Consider the following 19477-nt stretch of genomic DNA (forward strand, 5'->3'; position numbering starts at 1 on the left):
TAGTGGGCTACGTACAGGCTGGTTTGCTAAGTCTATTGAACATGTGGGAGAAACAGACATATGTAGGTTTTGTGGAACCGAACAGGAAACAGTCACACACCTTATTGTTGGTTGCGACTCTAATGGCAGGGGGACTGTATACTGAAAGGCATAATAATGTGGTGAGATTGTTAGACTGGAGATTGTGCAAACATTATGGTATTAAAGTGGCTGAAAAACACTGGAAAGGAAACATGAGCCACAGAGAATCATAGAAAATGATGAAGTTTACATCACATGGGATCACCCAATACCAAGAGTCCAAAAGATAGATGCTAGAAAACTGTTTATAGTGGTCCAAGAAAAGAAGACAAAAGTAGCATCGATCATTGAAATTGCCACACCTAGTGACTACAGTGTGTTGTGTACAGAGAGAGACAAAGTCATAAAATACCCCAATCTGCAGGCAGAAATGAGAGCCATGTGGAAGAAAGATACCCAGACAGTTCCAGTAGTAGTAGAAGCAACTGGTCTTATAAAAAAGAATTTACAATCATATTTAGATATGTTACCAGTTCATATAACACCATACGAATTGCAGAAGGAGTCATTACTAGGCACATTGTGGGTGCTGTGAAGAGCACTTTTGGCTAACATCAAAGAGTGAAACTATGTTAATTTCATGAACTTTAATCTTACTTTGACTTAGGAATGGGGTCCATTCCTGTCATGGTATTAGAAACCCAAAAGACTTAGAGAAATTAAAAACAGCAAAGACCTCCAAACTACTAGTTACATCAGCAACATTCAGTCACAGTACTTCCTTTAGCTGTCTGTTCAATAAGATGCATTTTGGTGGTCCCATTCTGACTCACAACCTCTTCATCTGCCTAATGTCCTAATTCCATGTTAAATCCATTTCTCTCACCGCTGACTAATTGGCAACACCTGTACCATTAAACCTTGTAAAACTGCACTAAAAATGTTTTAACTCAAGAAATAACTGCTGGATTTTGTCACTAGATGATGTAGCCCAAGGAGGTAGCCAGGTTTGCATAGCACCTTGCATGCTTTTGGCATTTTGATAAGACTGATGACCTTGAAAACAGATACCTAAGCAAATATTTTATTGTTTTTAATCTTAAAGAAAACAGAAATGTATTTAAAGCAGTTGATTTGCAATCTCATGGGGAAGAAGTTCCAGTTACCATTGAAAGCTTTACTAAAAGTGGAAAAGTCATAGAGTGGGAAGACATGAAGTGAGGTGTGGTCCACCAAGCTGTGTATTGGTGTGCCTGTCTTCCTGTACCACTCAGGTTTTTTTTTTAATTTTTTTTTAAAATAAGCAAAACTTCTAAAAGTCTTTCCTTTTAAAAGGATGTTATCAGATTGCTGGAAGACTTCTCTGATTGCTTATATAAGATGAAGAAAGCTATATCATCTATAATGAATGAGTTCAATATAACAAAGATGGGGTGCTGCCAGGAATTTACAAAGTTTTTTCAGAAAAGTCCAATGGTATCATCCCCACCACCACCATTTTGATCCATACTTACCTGAGGTCATCTCTCTAGAAACACTAGATACTACATTTCGTATTTCAGTATATAAACTCTTGACCAGGTATTGATATCCAAGGTCTTTTTAAAGTATGAAGCATAAGCTATCTTTATGTAGTGTTTGCTAGAAGATTTATTTATTTGGTGAAAGAAACCACTAATTGCATGGCCATTTGCATGTTCTAGGTATGTGCAGATATGGTGTGTAACTAGTGTACTCTTAAGTCATTTTGGTATTTTACTTTAAGGCATGAAGTATAGATAAATCAGCATAGCTCAGATGTATTACAGTAGTGAAGTGGAATATGAAGGAATTGGGACAGAGGTGGTGACCCTGACAATGCAAAGTACACTTTACTTTAAGAGAAGACCTTGACAACTGAGCCTTAGGCAGTAATGTAGGAGGAGGTGATCCTAGACTAAGAGTACAGGTATATTCATGACAAGCTTTGGGTGGTAGAGGTAACCCCAAATAATGAGCTGTGCATTACTGTTAAACATCAGGTAATGATAGTGTCCGTACACAACAGGCATGCTAATAATTGCAGATTGGGCAACTTTGGTGTGACAGTTATGCATACATTGCCCTGGGAGGTGGGAATAAGGAGATGCATGTTGGCACAAAAGGAAGTATTGCTAGCCCAGCTCGCTGGAATTTTGTAAATAATTGTATGTCATTTGTGAATATCAACATGATTCATATGCTTGTGTTACCAGTGTATCACAACTGTATCTTATGTGTGTATCAAACTGCTGGTACAGAAGTGTGTGTGAAGTACTGAGCTTAAAGATATATCCACAGTGTACCCTACCGGAAGAGAACAGAAATGTATATACAGTATTGTAACTGTGTAAATGTATATATTTTTAACAGTGGAAACTGGAACATAAAAGGTTAGCTTGCAAAACGTCAGGAAAATAGTTGAAATTAAATTGATTTATAACCACGTAATAAAAGAGATGGTTTCACTGCAGCAAGGAAACAGGATGTCTAAAACTTGGGAGCCTGCTGCATTGTTTTGTAAGTGTTTTATTGTTTTATATCTTCCAGCAGTTGCAAACATTTGAAGGCTATGTATTTTCACAGGGAGATGTTAAATGCTAGCAGTTTCTAGCAATGGGGAGCCTGGGAACTGAAGTCAGGTAACAAAAAGTGATGTCATGCTGCACGTATCCCAGCAGTAATATTTGATGTTAATTTAAAGAACTCTCAGAGAGAGAGAGAGATGGTGCATTTTGTATCTGTCATTGACTTGATAACAATATCAGCTAGAAGATCCATTCACCACACTTGCCTTGCTATAGTAGTAAGTTTCTAGGGTACAGTGATTTATTTTAGATATAGTTAGGAATATAGATGTTTTGTTTATTTAAGACTGCCCTGCAAAGTTGTTTTAAATATTTCCTGTGATTTTTGAACTCTGAAGTACCTGTGATTGTTTACTGAGTATTTTCTTGTTCTTTTATTATTTACTATTAAATGTATTTAAACATTTCAATTGTGGCTGGTCTGTCTAGAATGTCTAGAGATATGTAAGCTCTTAGCGTACTTGCATATCTATTTGGTGACACTGTGCAGGCCATTCCTAATAGCTTTGCTGTTGGTCAAACTACCATTTGGATTATTTGTAACATTACACAGTAGGATTGGCCACCCTTTGCTAAGGGCCTTAAAGTAGCTGATGGAGGTGAAAACTACCTTATAGTCTGGGAAAGTAGCTGATGGAGGTGGAACCTACCTTATCGTCTGGGCAGAAGGGGACATAGCTAGTAAACCTGTGCCAGTCTTTCCCAGGTGTGTGTGTGTGTGTGTGTGTGTGTGTGTCTGTGTGTGTGTGTGTGTCTGTGTAAATTAAACCTCAAAGTGTGTGTGTGTCAGCAACTTTGACAGAGACACGAAGCACTGATTGGACAGAGAAGGTGCTGGAGGTCTTAGTTTGGCCACTCAGCTGAGATCTCAACCCTATAGCTGTGCCAGTGGGGAGTCTTAGGTTCATACTAGGCTATCTGCCGTAGGGCATTTATAAGCCTAGCCAGAGTGTGTTTGGCTTTCGCCACCCATTTTAAATTAATTTTGCTATGCCTTTTTTTGAGGTTAGTATACTGTGCCTCTGTCTAACAGTGACACAAAAGTGATAGCCGGGGTAAACCTATGATCTCCCATCCACTCATCAAGATTCCTCTTGAAGAGAGTCAATGTGGGACTCTGCCTAACCTGGACTGGGATTTTATTCCAGAGTGAAGGGAGCCTCTGGGTTATGAATCTGTCCCTCCAGCATGTCCTATTTTTTTCAGTGCTGAGGTTCAAGTCTCTCGAGTGCGTAGCTCGATGGGATTTGGATTTTCTGAGGTGTAGCATGTCTATTAATTCCGGGTTGGACATGGCTTTATACGTCAGGCACAGATCGCCTCTGAGCAGGCGGTATGCCACTGAGTAGAGCTGGAGTTTCTTTAACCGGGCAGCATATGGCATCTGTTTGAGCCCTTTGATCCTCTTGGTGAGGTACTTTTGGGGTCTTTCCAGTTGCTGCAGGTGTCTGGTAAGGTACATCCCAAAAAGGGCATTGTACTCAATTATGGGCCTGATGAGGGATGAGTAAAGAGACACGATGACCTCCCCTGATCTAGATGTGAATCCCTTCATGATTAGGTGGGCTATATAAAATGTTTTTCTAACCACTTTGGCCATGTGGTTGTCAAATGAGAGATTGCTATCAACTTGGGTCCCCAGGTCCCTAATGACTTCTTCTGTACTTAATGGATTACCACCTATGTGGTAATTTGTGGGCACTTGTTTTTGCCAAAGGGGATGACTATACACTTTTGGCGTTAGCTTTAGGCCATGGCTCTGGCACCAGTTGTCTGTTTCTATGAGGCCCTTTTGGAGGATGCTTGTGTCGGCTGGAGAGTTGATTATGGCGCCCAGTTTGCAGTCATCTGCGAACTTGGTCAGCCACAGTCCTTCCGTGTTGGCCTGTACCGAGAAATATATACCCGAACAAGAGAGGTCCCAGGACTGAGCCTTGTGGGACACCACTTGTAACTGGTTTGGAGTCTGACATGGCTCCAGCAATTCTAACCATGTGGGTTCTGTCCTTGAGCCAGTTTGCAACCCATCTAGTGACATAGGGGTTTATATTTAAGCTGGTGAGCGTATCTATAATGCCGGAGTGGGGTATTGTATCGAAGGCTTTTGCGAGGTCCAGGTAGGCTGTGTGGATCACCTTCCCCTCGTCAATGGTCTTGGTGACTGTTTCAAAGAAATCGACCAGGTTTAAGAGGCAGGATCTGCCCTTAAAGCCAAACTGGGTAGGATCCAGTGTCTGTAGGTCCCCAATATCTTTATTTATGAGGTCCATGATGATCCTTTCCATAGCTTTGCAGACCAAGCTAGTCAGGCTTATGGGGCGATAGTTTCCAGGATCCATTGAGGCATCACCTTTGTGGAGAGGGACCACTGTTGCTGTACTCCACTCTTTGGGTACATATCCTGTAGTAAGGCTAAGATTGAACAGTAGTTTTATGTTTGGGTTTAGCTCTTTTTGGAGTTAATGTAGGACGCAGCCCAGGACACCATCTGGTCCCATTGATGCTGTGTTTTTTGCTTTGGAGAGGGCGGCTCTTACCTGAGCATCTGAGATGTCAGGGGGGCAGCACTCTGTTGGGATAGATATTTGCCCTTTTGGTGTGTGTGTGTGGGGGGGGGGGGGTTGCACTGAACCTGTCAGCTAGGATGTTGGCAATGTCTGTGGGCTCAGTGTATTTTTTGTCATTTTGGACTAATTCTGAGCATATCTGGGAATTCCCACCCAGGTTCCTAACATAACTAAAGAAAGCCTTGTGATTATCCTTAGTGTCCTGTGCAATTTTTCTCTCGAAGCTGGCCTTAGACGATTTTATGAGTGCCCGTAGTTTTTTGCTTATACTGATCAGAGATGCCTTCCCTTTTTGGGATTTTGCTCTATCATGTAGTAGCTTCCTCCTTCTATTGTATAGTTTGTTTATGGCTAGGGTCCACCAGACAGGACGTCTGCCTTTGGAGGATTGGGTCTTGGTTTTATTTGGGATTGCATGATCCATGCATTCCTGACGGTGTTCATAGAATGCGTTTATAAAGGATTCTGCGGTCTGGGCCGTATTTTCCACAGGCCTGGGGGCTTTGAAGGATTTCTCCTAAGTTTTGAGGCGTGTGAAATTTGCTTTAGAGAAGTTTTTCACTTATTGGGGATCTGGAGAAAGAGGGATAAACCATCCATAGACTGACTGTAGTCTGTGTGTGCTCTTAAGGGAAATTGCACTTTACTGTGTGTGTACTTGTCATCCTTCCAGTGTGTATGTCACCCACTGCTGACAGTGATGAGGATTGAGGCTCCCTGATTACTGGGCCAGTGCTGGGGTGTCACACATGTAATGCTCGTGTAATGGTGTGCAAGTCAGTGATGGAGCTGTTTGCAGTACTTATGCAGCACTACGACTTCTGCTTTGCTACCTGTCAAGAGTTGGTCAGACCACAAAGCAGAAGCATATGCTATGTCACTGGGAATACCTACTAGTATGTACTTTAGGTAGTTAGTAGCAGCAGCAGTCTGTGAAATCAGTGCTTTGTGTACCACGCTCTACATGAAAGCTGGGGTTAAACAAGTAGAATATAGTGCTTTCCACCAATAAAAAGACTGTAGAATGTAAAACATCATACCTGCAGACAAAATATAAAAATGGTATCATTCAGAAATAATCATTCCAGTGCATGGCTTTTGATGTGAAAATCTGAAGGATTGTAATTGTCCTCCTAACAAAATAATCACTGTAAGAAAAAAGTCTATGTCAAGTCTGACTGCTTCAAGGATACTTATTAGCAAATTTTTATCGGGAGTTCATTAGTACCAAAAAATGGGTCTATATTGATTAATCAAATTTCACTAATTTGACTTTTCAATATTAGTAAAACACTATATCTAATCTTAAGGAAACGTCAAAAAGTCATTGAAAAAATGTGGAAAATAGTGCAGTTTTGTAGGGGGCAAGTTTCCTGTGCCCCACACCCCCTCTATTTTAATGCGCTATCTTTTCCTCTTCCTGGACATGCTCTTTGATTATATAAATGTGTTCCAAAATGCGTTGCTTATTTTGTAGACTGAGACACAGTCACCGTTCTAGAAGCCTGGGCATTAAATTGTTGCTTTTTGTGTAGATTTTCATAGTTTGAGACATCTGTGTGTATGAAGCTTCAAAAGGATTGAGTTTTTCTCTTACAAGCTGTCTTAAAGGACCGTTTTTCAGAAGTCAGAAACGGTGGTATTTTATATTTTCTTTTTGCCTCAAGTGGCCTGGTGATTGCTGTTAGTGTATTATTTTATTTTTTTAGCTGAGGTTTCTGCTTGTGACTCAGTGTGACATTATATTGGAATTCTTTTACTTTCAGACTATTCATTAAGAATGAGAGAACTCTGAATTGCTTACTTTCAGAATCTCTGCACTTTTTTCTTTTGCATTGACTTATTTTATTTGCATTGTTTGCCATCTCCAAATAGGTTTTAGCTGTAAGACCTATCCACCTTCTCCAGTTTCATTTCCAGACATGTCAAGATGTTCATCGTGTTTCACTGTTGCAGTCATAACTCTTGGGTTATCCTGCTGGCAGGCTACCCGCAGTCTGCCAGAATTCCAAAGTCTAGGTCCGGTGTCGGTTGCTGTCGCCTCTTCCCTGACGTCAGTGCGGCAGGGGTATAAAATATGCAGCCGACACCATTTTCTTCAGTCTTTCTTACCATGCGGTGCCCGAAGCAAAAGCAGTTCGCAAGTGCCGGTCGGCCGACTCCTGAGATTTTCAAATCTGAATTTCAGAACCGAAGTCTTCATTAAAGCAAAGTACCACATTGGGGAAACTTTTTTCTTGCTCCAGACCGATGTCAGAAAAAGTTAACAATTGTATCTCTTGTGGGAAGCAAATACCTCATAAGGATTTTCACTCTTACTGTATTCCTTGCCTAGGCCCTGATCACAACATTGCTAGCTGTTGGCTTTGTGCTAGATTCAACCAACTCATTATCAAGCATCGGTTCGATTTTGCATTTCATTACTTTGGCCGAAGATTTAATTATATAATGCCGGCGGAACAGCCGACAACCAGAGTTTACAAAAAACACAAGGACAAGGATAGGCATCCGAGGTCCAAAATCGACGACGAAGCCTCTTCTAGGCCAGTCGCCGGTTCGCTGGTTCTCAGTGAGGTGCTTTCATAGCCCCTGGCGCCCGCTACCTCAAAGCCACAGAGCCGACTGGGCCTCTGGAAACTCAAGGTATTGGACACTCAGAAATCAATCCCTCAGATGGGTCTGGAGCCGCTGAGCAGACATCGGCTTCTGAGGGTGTCTTAGACCTACACACAACTGTATGTTAAGCCATCCTCAGCTTCAAAGACAAAGACTAAAGCAGCTCTAAAGACAAAGAAACAAGTACAGCATTCTCCTATTCAGACTTCCATGCCTAAAAAACAGATGCTCAAAATGGCCGAAGACCTAATTACTTTGATCAGGGGCTCCCATCCCCCTCCTGATAAGAGGCGTAGGCAAGAGACAGAGTGTGATTCTTCTGATCAGGTATCTATTTCCTCTGATTCCTCTTCTGAACAGGATTACTCCATGCTTCCCTATGAGGATTCTGATGCTGAAGAATCCATTCCTTCAGCCTCTCCTCCTGAGGACTATTCTTTTGGGGAAACACTGCATACTATGAGGGAGCATTTCCACTGGGAGAGCCAAGATTATTCTGAGTCTAATATAAGGCTCAGAGACTTCCTGCTTCTTCCTCAGCACAGACCCGTTGCTATTCCACCTGTTCTAGACATTGTAGATGATGTATTTTCGAAGTCCGGACTGTCCCCTGACTCTTTACCCCCTGCACCTGCCAAGCCAGACAAATACTACAGGGTCCCGAATTCTCATAAATTCCTATATAAAAACCCCGCTGCTGACCCAGAAACTATATCTCAGTGTCCCAAGGGGGTTAAAGCTTCCACTGCAAAAAACCCTGTCCCCTGATAGGGATTCTAGGGCTCTAGACAGATAGGGGAAAAAAGTTTACACTTCTGCCACCCTGGCTGTAAGGGCTTTAAATTGTCAATTTCATATGCTTAAATATCAGCAATATTTAATGTCACTACTTAAACAGAAAATGTTGGCAAATACTGAATGTTCAGAGAACAAGGAATTGCAGGATTTATTGCATGCAACTGAACAAGTGGGAAAGCATACTTTGCAATGAGGTTATGATTCACTGGAGGCCTCTTGCAGGGCCACTGTTACAGGTTCTGTTATTAGAAGGCATGCTTGGTTAAAGGAACAAAATCTGCCTGATCATGTTAAAGTAAAATTATTAGATGCATCATTACAGCATGATACTTTGTTTGGTACTAAAGCAGAAGAGGTGTTGAAAAAAATGGAGGATAAAGCAAAATCCATGCAGACAGTCAATGATTTTTTACAGGTACAACCACCCAGGTTTAGCAGGAACTGGCCTCCTAAAAATTGGTCCTTTCCAGTCTCAGACAGACCAAAAAGAGGCAGATACAGGCATCCCAGAGGCAGATCTCAGCCCCAAGGCTCATACAGGCCTAAACAATGGGGTGCTCCGACCTCCAAAAGCAGAGAAGACAAATCACAGCCTTACAGGAAACAGTCCCAATGACTTTCCTCTACCAGTTCCAAGCAGTTTTCTTTTGACAGCCCCCTTAGGGGGAAAACTAGCACTTTTTTCATTAAATTGGCAAATGGTTACCCAAGACAAATGGGTTCTGAACATAGTGTCCCAAGGCTACAGGTTCCCTTTTCCCACTCTACCAAGGTCAAAGGGCATGCCAGACCTGCCACACAATCAATGGGCAGAGGCACAAAAACAAATTACAGCCCTCATGGACATGAGGGCCATTCAGCAAGTACCACAACAAGAACAGGGGCAAGGATTTTACTCCAGACTTTTCCTAGTACCCAGGAAAGACAAAACCTGGAGACAAATTCTGGACCTGTCTATACTAAATACATTTCTGGAAGTTCCAAAATTCAAGATGTTGACTCTTCAGCAGCTACTGCCCATGCTGGGCAAGAGGGCTTGGCTCGTAACTTTGGACCTAAAAGAGGCATACCTGCATGTCCCAATCAGACAATCTTGCAGAAGATACCTCAGATTCATAGCTGGCTCAATGCTTTACCAATTCTCTGCACTGCCCTTTGGCTTATCTACTGCGCCCAGGGTCTTTACAAAATGCCTGGTACCAGTAATTGCGTTTTGCAGACAAAAAGGAATTCAGATATATCCCTACTTGGACAACTGCCTAATTCAAGCAGAGAACAAAGACACTCTTCTAAAGCATCTGGCATTTGTAAAAAGATTACTAATTGGCCTAGGGTACACAGTATATGAAAAGAAATCAAAACTAGTGCCCTCTCAAGAGATAATATTCCTGGGTACAAGCTTAAATACAACTGCCCAGATGGCTTATCTCACACCAGACAAGCAAAAACAACTGACTACTTACTTCAAGAAATTGGCAACAAAAACCCACTTATCTGCAAGGAAAATCCTGCAGGTCTTAGGTTTCATAGCATCCTGCATTCTACTAATTCCATATGCCAGACTGCATATGAGGAAACTACAATGGTATCTGAAAAGTGTTTGGACTCAGCATTGCCACAGCCTGGAGACAGTAATTGCACTCATTCCCTGCCTACAACAGGAGTTTCGATGGTGGGCAGAAGCCTGTCACCACAACAAGGGTCTGCCATTCAGTTTACCCACAGCCAGACAGACACTGACAACGGATGCATCAGATTATGCCTGGGGGGGCCAATATGGCAAGAAAATGTATTCAGGGCACATAGCCTGCAAACCAGATGCATCTTCACATCAATCAAAAAGAGATGCTAGCTGTTCAAAATGCCCTGATGGCTTTCAAGGACCTGCTTCATCCAGGACAATTACTGATAAAGGCAGACAACACTACGGTCATGTTGGTACATAAACAAGCAGGGAGGTACTCATTCCTACCCTCTCTGCAGACAAGCAATGACCATATGGGACACAGCTTTGGCTTTTCAAGTTCACCTGCAAGCACAATTCCTGCCAGGAAAAACAAATACTCTGGCAGACGAACTAAGCAGAAACCTCATGGATCCCCACGAATGGAAACTGGATCCACAAGTCTTCAGGATGATAATAAGGAAATGGGGATGCCCAGACATGGATCTATTTGCTTCCCCTCACAACTGTCAATTGCAGAGATTTTGCACAAGGATTTCCACAAGCAAGCATGGAAAGTGGACACCCTATCATTCAGCTGGAAAAATCTAACAGTATATGCTTTTCCCCCACTACCTGTCCTTCCCAGAGTACTCCTAAAGGTCAGACAAGAGAAGCCAAGAATGATTCTGATTGCACCAGACTGGCCACGCCAGCACTGGTACCCAATTCTAAAGAGCTTGTCTCAAGTTCTAGCATGGATATTGCTTCAAGCTTCTCACTTGCTGACCTAACAAAACAATCAGATCCTGCACAGACAACTCAGGACCTTAAATCTGGCAGCATGGCGGATAATGTAGCCATTCAGAAAACTCCTCTTTCAAAAGCTGTTATGGATGTTATCTTGGAGGCCGGGAGGCCCAGTACCAAAAAATCTTATGCAGAAAAATGGAAGAGATTCGGTGCTTGGAACCAGGAACAAGGCATTGACACGTCTGTACCAAATATTCCTCAGATTTTACAATATCTAACTGAGATGCTGAACAAAGGCCTTTCTTTCTCATCAATTAAGATTCATGCCTCTGCCATTTCTGCACATTACAATACGGAACCACCTATCTTTTTTCATCCTTTAATAAGGCAGTACCCCTCAGAGGGGCCAAAAACATTAGACATCCATGGAGAGCACCAATTCCGGCCTGGGACCTCATTTATGTTTTGGAAAAACTCACACTGCCTCATTTCGAGCCAGCATTAACAGCGGATATTAAATTCTTATCCTGGAAAACAGCTCTGCTCCTAGCCAATAACCTCTGCAAGGAGAGTCTCGGAGTTACAAGCACTCATGGCTGTGGAACCTTTCATCCAGACAGGGTTTCTCTGAGGACAAACCCTACATTTATGCCTAAGGTGGTGTCCAGTGTGGCCCTCAGTCAAACCATTCACTTGCTTACCTTTTACCCAAATCCACAGAACAAGGGTGAGAAAATTCTGCATTATTTGGACATACACAGGCAGTTGCACTTCTGCTTGGACAGAACTAAAGCTTTCAGAAAGACTGAGCAACTTTTAGTGTCATATGCTGCAGGATCACAAGGAAAGGCTATCTCAAAACAGACTATTTCTAAATGGATAGGCCACTGCATCCGTTTCTGCTATTCTCAGCATGGCAAGTCAGTGCCCAAGGGCATTAGGCCTCATTCCACCAGAGCAGCAGCCACTTCAGCAGCCTTCCTCAGAGGAGTACCAACCAAAGAAATCTTAGAGGCTGAAACTTGGAGTTCAGTGCACACCTTTACAAAGCACTACCACTTGCCTTTCTACTCTAAGTCCAGAGCAGGCTTCGCCGCTGCAGTTCTGCAGGGCCTCATAGCCTCTCCTAATCCTATTTAGCCCAGCCACTCATCCTCAGCTTTGGTATTCAACCCAAGAGTAATGACGGCAACAGTGAAACACGATGACAGTTGTGTACCTACCATAAATGTAGATGTTGGAGTGTATTCACTGTTGCAGTCCAGGTTACCCACCCACCATCCCCCTTCTCTTTGCTGGGACTTATCTGCACTTCTCTATCCTATACAACCTTTTCGGTGCATTTGCTTGTAGATGAAGGAAATGTTATTTTTGTGCATGCATTTCTTATTGATATATTTTTCAGCCTACCTATTTGGGGCACCTGACATCTGGGGCAAGACAAACTGAAGAAAATGGCGTCGGCTGCATCTTTTATATCCCTGGCGCACTGATGTCGGGGAAGAGGCGACAGCAACCGACGCCGGACCTAGACTTTGGAATTCTGGCCGAATGCGGCTAGCCTGCCAGGAGGATAACCCAAAAGTAATGACTGCAAAAGTGAATACACTCTAACATCTACATTTATGGTAGGTACACAACTGTACTTTCCTTGCCGTTCATGCCTTAGCTGCCCACTTAACTTTGACACTAATACTACTAGAGCTGGCTTATTTGTCTAAGAGATGTAGTGCTTCCTTTGTTTATTCCCAGACACTCACACTAGTTTTTTATACATGTATGGCATTATCTAATGGCTTTAAGTGTTGTGATGTATTTCCCCGTAGTATTCCTCATGTATGCAAGCCATTTTTTGCTAAACTTTTTTGAAAACTTTTAAAACTTTTTTAAACAGTACATCTATGCAAATGCTCTTTATTCCTATGGCGATGTTAGATGAATAGTGTGGGGATACATGCATAGAGTTTAATGAGCACATCTCCATGCCTGGTGCATCTACTAAAGTTGATGGATGTATTCACACATAGTCCATGCTGCGACATCACTGAGCGATGAAGTAGATTTAATGTGGATGTATTTTTAATGAAAGGTTTTCAGGGCTTTCTTTGAAGAAATGGCCTACATATCTGAGGAATGCTGCCAGGGGTGGGGTGGGGGGATATATCGCTGCTCTTAGGTCACTGGATGCTGTGGTTCAAAAAGTAAGTGCTAAACTGTGGAAAAACACTATAGAAAGTAGGGCTACAGATACCAAGCTCTATGGGTATTTCCAAGTCACTATGTCCAGAATGCAAGAAACATTTTTATGTAAGGATCAGTAAAGCACATTTTAAAGTGTGTAATGTCAGATTTCATGCAAACCCAACATGGTGTGCAACTGAGTAGGCGGAGTTGTATAAAATGTCATACTAAAGGAGAAGCAACCATTTCATACTTTATATGTGGCAATATTGGATTATTTGCAAGGGAGGAAATTTCATTCAGGGATGAAATGGTACTTGGCAAGTACCATGTACTTGTCCTTTAAGGAAAGAACAGGCATCTAGGCATTAATACTAGATTGTGAGCTCCCATAGTCAATGAGTAGTGGTGGCCAAGTGTTCTAGGCAGAATGCCTTGCTGTCTGAGGTTTTGTGTCTTGGCAGAAAAAAAACAGAAAGATAGAGAAAATATTAAATCTGGAATACATGAGCTATGGATTTAAGGTAAAGAAACCAATTTTAAATGATGGATTGGAATATTCTCCACCCATACACAGTCCAAGCATCTATGAAGAAACATCCTTGTGCTTTTCTTTTTTTATCAGTTTGTGCTTCCCCTCTCACAGCAAGCTTCCTAGCCCTTGCTGGAGGTGGGGATATAGTGCAACAGCTCCTTACACCCATGGTAGAAAAGCTGGCTTTTGGCTGTTTGTTTTTTTTATCTGCCCAGATACCATGCCCTCTGACATCCAGTCTGCTCTTAAATCTTTGGTCACTGTAGATCTCTCTCTCTCTCTCCTTCTTTGGGATAGTTTAAAGTAACTACTGTAAATGAGAACAAGGTATTATGAAATACCGTTGAAGATGTATGTTGGAGAGCCATAGGCATTGATCTTCCATCTTTTAAATTTTTACTTTAGAGGAATATGAACAGGGGCTAGGACTGTTTCTGAACGGGTCCCTATTAATTATTCAAACTTTTTAAAGTTTGAATATTATATGGTCGACACCATATGATCGAACTTGAAAATGTTCGAAGGTGAAAAGCAACTGCTGTGTACAGCACAGAATGGGAAAATTTTTACATTTTTTTATTATATTTTCGATGTTTCAAACTTCGCTCAGATGTTGTCGAACATACGAGGTTCGTAGTTTTGAAACTTCGAATATATACTATAGACTCTTCTGAACTTAAGACTGTGATAATAGTGCAAGATGTTAACTTCTCTGCCTAATGCACTACAATGTTAGCAGAACTTCCTGTCATTCGTGGAATTCAGAATGGTTTTCTGTGCAGTGAGTTGTGCACATTAAATTTCTGTAACATTTCCGAAAGGGAGTTTATTACATTACCACATCTTCATGTTCCTGTAACATTTCTGTAAACAAGAACAACTTCCTGCCACAGCAACTTTTTTGAAAAGTTTGTTGTGCATCCCCAGGCTACTACAGGTTCTTGTCTTGGGATCGCTTTGAAGTGAAAGACAGCTGCACATAGTCAGCAAAACATCTGTTACCTAACTTTATTATGAATTTTGGGCTTCAGCCTTCATAGAAACTGTCACTTTCCCATACCCAAGTACATAGATACTGTGGCATAAAGGGAAATGTTTTACCTATGTTTTGTATACTGACTCAAGCAGGAAATTTAATGAATGTTGACGTAAAAGCTGCATACATAATCATGACAAATTGATTTTTTGTAGACTAGAGATATTATGTAAACAAGATAAACATCCAACATGTTTGCAGTGTTGTTTTGCTTACTATGTTATTTGCATTTTAAGGCAAAATCAAGAAATCCCTGTACAGAAGAGGCAATCCAGACTTTGCCAGAAGTTTTGCAAGAATTAGGACTTTCTGAATACAGTAATGTTTTGCAGAAGGAGAAAGTAGATTTGGAAGCTCTAGTAAGTATGTTAAGAATTTATTCTTGGTGGGCCTAAGCTGTTTCTCCAAGTAATGCATCTTTATAAATCACTGCTCTTGTATCATTTGCTTTGAACCTACTGCCTTGCAGATTGGTGCTCTTAAACTGGTTTAACATAACATCCCCATCCATTGCTGCCAGCATATATAAAGTATACATTTAAAGGGTTGTTGTGTTACAAGAAATATTGTTTACTGTTGTAATATTTAATTTCAGTAAACATCTGACTCTTAATGGGATCTACTTTATATGCAGATGCACCTAAAATGTGAAATAGATTCATCCTGCTTTTGACATACCCTGGGAACTATAGTTACAGGTCTTATTTTATTTAATTTTAATTATTTTGTTTTAATTATGTTAATTTATTAACTTGTTTATACAGGTAGGTGAGGTGAACCACTAAGTCTTGGCCTAGATACAACAAAAGCTGAATTAAAGGGTATTAGGTTAAGCATTCATCATTCTGACAGAAAAGAAAAAAGAGGGTTAGGGACACCGAAAAAGACCTGTAGTAGCATTCTTGTATATTCTGGCAAAATGTAAATGACTGCACTTCATTTTTTTTCTTTTTTGATAGTCTTGTATTGAGATGCTTAGAAAAATCAACAGACTATAAATGTAACTCATACAATGAACCTGGAAGGGGAATTCCATACCAAAGGACCACTGATAGAGAAATTTGTCTTTAAGCTAGATGAAGAATAATGAACTATTTCAAGCAATGTAGAGAAATGGATGATAAACCTTATATTATTGATATTTTGTTTGATTAAGATACTATGCAGTGGACCTGAGCTGATCTAAGCTAAGCACTTCTTAAATGAGTATGCAATACTATACTATACTGATTATAACTTTTGGTGTTGTAGAGATAGATGCAACTGTACCCGTAGGAACAAGAGCAGGGCAAACCCCAGAAACAAACCCACATGGTTGAACTGTAATATCAGCAAGCTTTATGATAAAAGGAAAATTATTTTGATCAGAAGTAAAAAGAGTAATTCCTAGAATGTTAGAGCCCTTGTCATGCGAATATACAATTCAGGAGCTTAATAATTTCCACCAAAGCTAAGTCTGAGACTAACATAGCTACTCAAGCCAAAGGCAATCACACGGCCTTTTTTAGTTACATTTGCAATCTCAAAAACACAATGCAGCAATGCATTGAGCTGATTGTGAACAATGTTACCTACATTGAGGCTGAAGATGTAGTGAACATATACTGGCTGATAAATTTAGCCTTTACCCTTCTCTTCCAGTGTGTGTCCCTTAACGTATAGCTGTAACTGGCTCAACTCCAGCTAGCACACAAGACTAAGTCCTAAATGTGCTATCAAAAGCTAAAAGTACTGCATCGTTGAGTCCTGACAATATCCCTGGATGCATCTTAAATAGCATGAAGCACAATTTAGATGAATCTTAAATAGCCTGAAGCATGATTTAGCCAAACCCCTAATAACACTGTTCATTTCAGTCTCATCTTCCATACAGGATTTGTACCAAGGAAATGGAGGACAGCTACAGTCATTCCCCTGTGTTAGGGAGGACCTTCCACAGTCTCAGGCAGTTACAGACCTATAAGTCTGACCAGCTTTATATGCTAAACCATAGAAAGACTTATTATGGAACTCATTAATCAAGACATAGGAAAACTCCAAACACTGGACCCATCTCAGTTTGGATTTGTCGAGGGCAGGTCATTCTTACTCAAACTAGTGGACTTTTTTGGAAAGGTCTCCAAAGCAATAGATGAACGAAAAATAGTCCACACCTCATACCTTGACCTGGCCAAAGCATTTAACACACCTCCTCACTCAGGCATAGTAGAAAAGCTAAATAAACTGGAAATAAACCCCTGCGTTACCCACTGGATTGTCAACTTGCTCACAGAATGCAGGAAATCAAAATAGGGGAAGTTACCTCCACAAAGAGACCAGTCGCCAGTGAAGTCTCCCAGAGTTCTGTTTCACATTTACTTTTCTGAAGTAAAACCCAATACAAAGGGCAATGTCTGACTAAGTTTGCAGATGACTACAAGCTAGGACCAGTTATTGAATTCTCAAATGACTTAGCCATCCTGTAGGAAGGTTTATCCCAAATAAATAACTACTTCCAGAATCATGGACTGAAATCAAATGCCAAAAAATGGATTATTGTATATTCTAGGAAGTCCTCTACTTCAGGGAACTGCCACACACTGACAGTATAGCCCTAAGAGTTGACCCAGTTATTTGGGATTTGGAAACTTATGTGGACAGGGACCTAACATTTGACCAAGGTGTGTCTGTTGTAAGAAAGTCCTATATTGCACATCTTATAAAACAAAGGGATTGTGTCCAGATCTAGGGATGTTATTGTCCCTCTTTACTCAACCCTGATTAGGGTAATTATTGAGTATAATGCCCCTTTGGCATGCATCTGTCCAGACACCTGCAGTAACTGGAACAACTACAGATATACTAAGATAAACCAGGAAAGTGTGCAAACCAAAACTCAAATCCAAAACGACAAAAGCACACTGACACCCAGTTCCTGAAGGAAAAAAACTGCCACACCATAAAGTCTGAAGGTTACTATCTTTAATACAAAACTTAATGCTTATATTGAACACTGCATTTTCATCCTATCACATCAAAGACTTCTTCAGATATACCATTAAAGTGAGCAATCATCTTAATATATTCTTCCCCCTCCCTTACATCACCCAGTAAACATTTTATTCCAATTAACTAATTAAAAAGTTATAAAAACATAAAACTCAAAATCTCTTAAGAAATCCTATAATCTAAAATCAAAAATGGTGTCAATATACTTTAGATAATAGCCTTTCAATGTTAAAACAATTATAAAATGCTATCATTTACTATAAAAATAATGACAATAATTTATGCATTGTAGCAGGTGGTACAAACACAACACAAACATAAGTAGAGGACAAATGTACCCTGTTCAAAACCAACAGTTTTACCTTAGGTTTCCATCTAGTAACTATGCCCTTACAGTTTGGCTGCTCTGAGCTTTAAAACTGGTACTAAAGAAATATAATCATTCAGCCCAAGATTTTTATTGGCTTCCAGTTTTAATTGCCAAAATAATTTGCAAAATTCTGTTGTGGTCTCCCAGCCCCCCCCGTGGGTCCATGTCTATTTTCTCTATGACGTAAAACCCATATTTAGCTGAAGTACAAGTAGTGGAATGTCTGTAAAGGGCAGTATTTTCTTCCATTTTTTTAATGTCATTAAGATGTTCATAGATCCTTCTTTTAAACTTTTTGGTAGTTTTCCCAATGTAAAATGCCCCACAAGTATTGCATATAACAATGTATACCACCCCAATGGTGTCAGTTTACAAACCCATTAGTTTTGAGTGTCACCCCTCTTTCGTCCAAAACTAGTGTTTCTCCCTGCAGGACGTATGGACACTGGGAGCACGTCCCACATTTGTATGTTCCTATTTTTCTCTTATTGTGTCCCTTCCTTCTTGTTTCCAGTAACTCTTTGATGTTCCTCCCCTTCCTATAGGTGAATTTTGGGGGATCCAAAAAGATTTTTTCAAGGTCTGAATACTTACTAAACCTATTCTAATTATTTGAAACTATGTTCCTAATAGATCGAGTGTTGGCACTATAATTTAACACATAGTTACTACTCCAGTTTGTAGAATCATTTGTTTCTTTCCCTTCCCCCATCATCCCTGGGTGTAAATCACCCAAAATGGGGGCAAATGTCTTCCTTCTTTCCTTCCTAATTTCTACCCAAATCTGCTGTATGAGTGATAGGGGGTATCCTCTTTCTAAAAATATTTCTTTCAATCTTAGGCTTTCAGTTTCACAATCCTTATCTTCGGAGGTCATCCTGCAACTTCTAATAAATTGCCCTCTCACTATAACCCTCTTATGCCAAAATGTATGTACACTCGAATAAAAGAGGTAGGAATTGGAGAAGGTGTTCTTTCTGAAGACATTAGATTTAAATTGCTTAACTTCAGTTGTTTTCTCCAGGGCCACATCAAGATATTCTAGTCTCTCCTTAGAAATAGTGTAGGTAAACTTTAAAAATTCGGTGGTGCTATTAAAGTACCCAAATAACTTGTTCAATTCTTCTTCTGGTCTGGACCAAAAAAAAAAATATCATCCAGGTACCTGCGGTAATAGTTCCAATATTTAGAAAAATGTGAATGTAAAATATATTTCTCCTCCCAATTAGAAAGTACTAAATTTGAGTACATGGGAGCACAAACTGCTCCCATGGCCACTCCACTAGTCTGTTTAAAAAACTCCCCCTCAAAGAAAAGGAAATTGTTAACACTAGCTCCATTAA

The 19477-nt window shown here is 40.6% G+C and overlaps 1 protein-coding gene across 4 annotated transcripts in view; it reads left to right on the plus strand.

The window, feature by feature from the left end:
* Positions 1-19477, plus strand: part of DDHD2 (DDHD domain containing 2) — a 1375691-nt gene that overhangs the window by 691649 nt on the left and 664565 nt on the right. For 3 of the 4 annotated variants that reach the window (XM_044084314.1, XM_044084316.1, XM_044084315.1), the window contains exon 11: positions 15013-15135. The exons of the other annotated variant lie outside the window; for it this stretch is intronic. In XM_044084314.1, coding sequence (XP_043940249.1) covers positions 15013-15135 — 123 coding nt within the window. The remainder of the gene's footprint in view (positions 1-15012; positions 15136-19477) is intronic. 4 annotated transcript variants of the gene reach the window in all.

Source organism: Protopterus annectens, chromosome 9.part0 (genome assembly GCF_019279795.1).
Source record: "Protopterus annectens isolate FY-2018-M chromosome 9.part0, PAN1.0, whole genome shotgun sequence".
Taxonomy (NCBI): Eukaryota; Metazoa; Chordata; order Ceratodontiformes; family Protopteridae; genus Protopterus; species Protopterus annectens.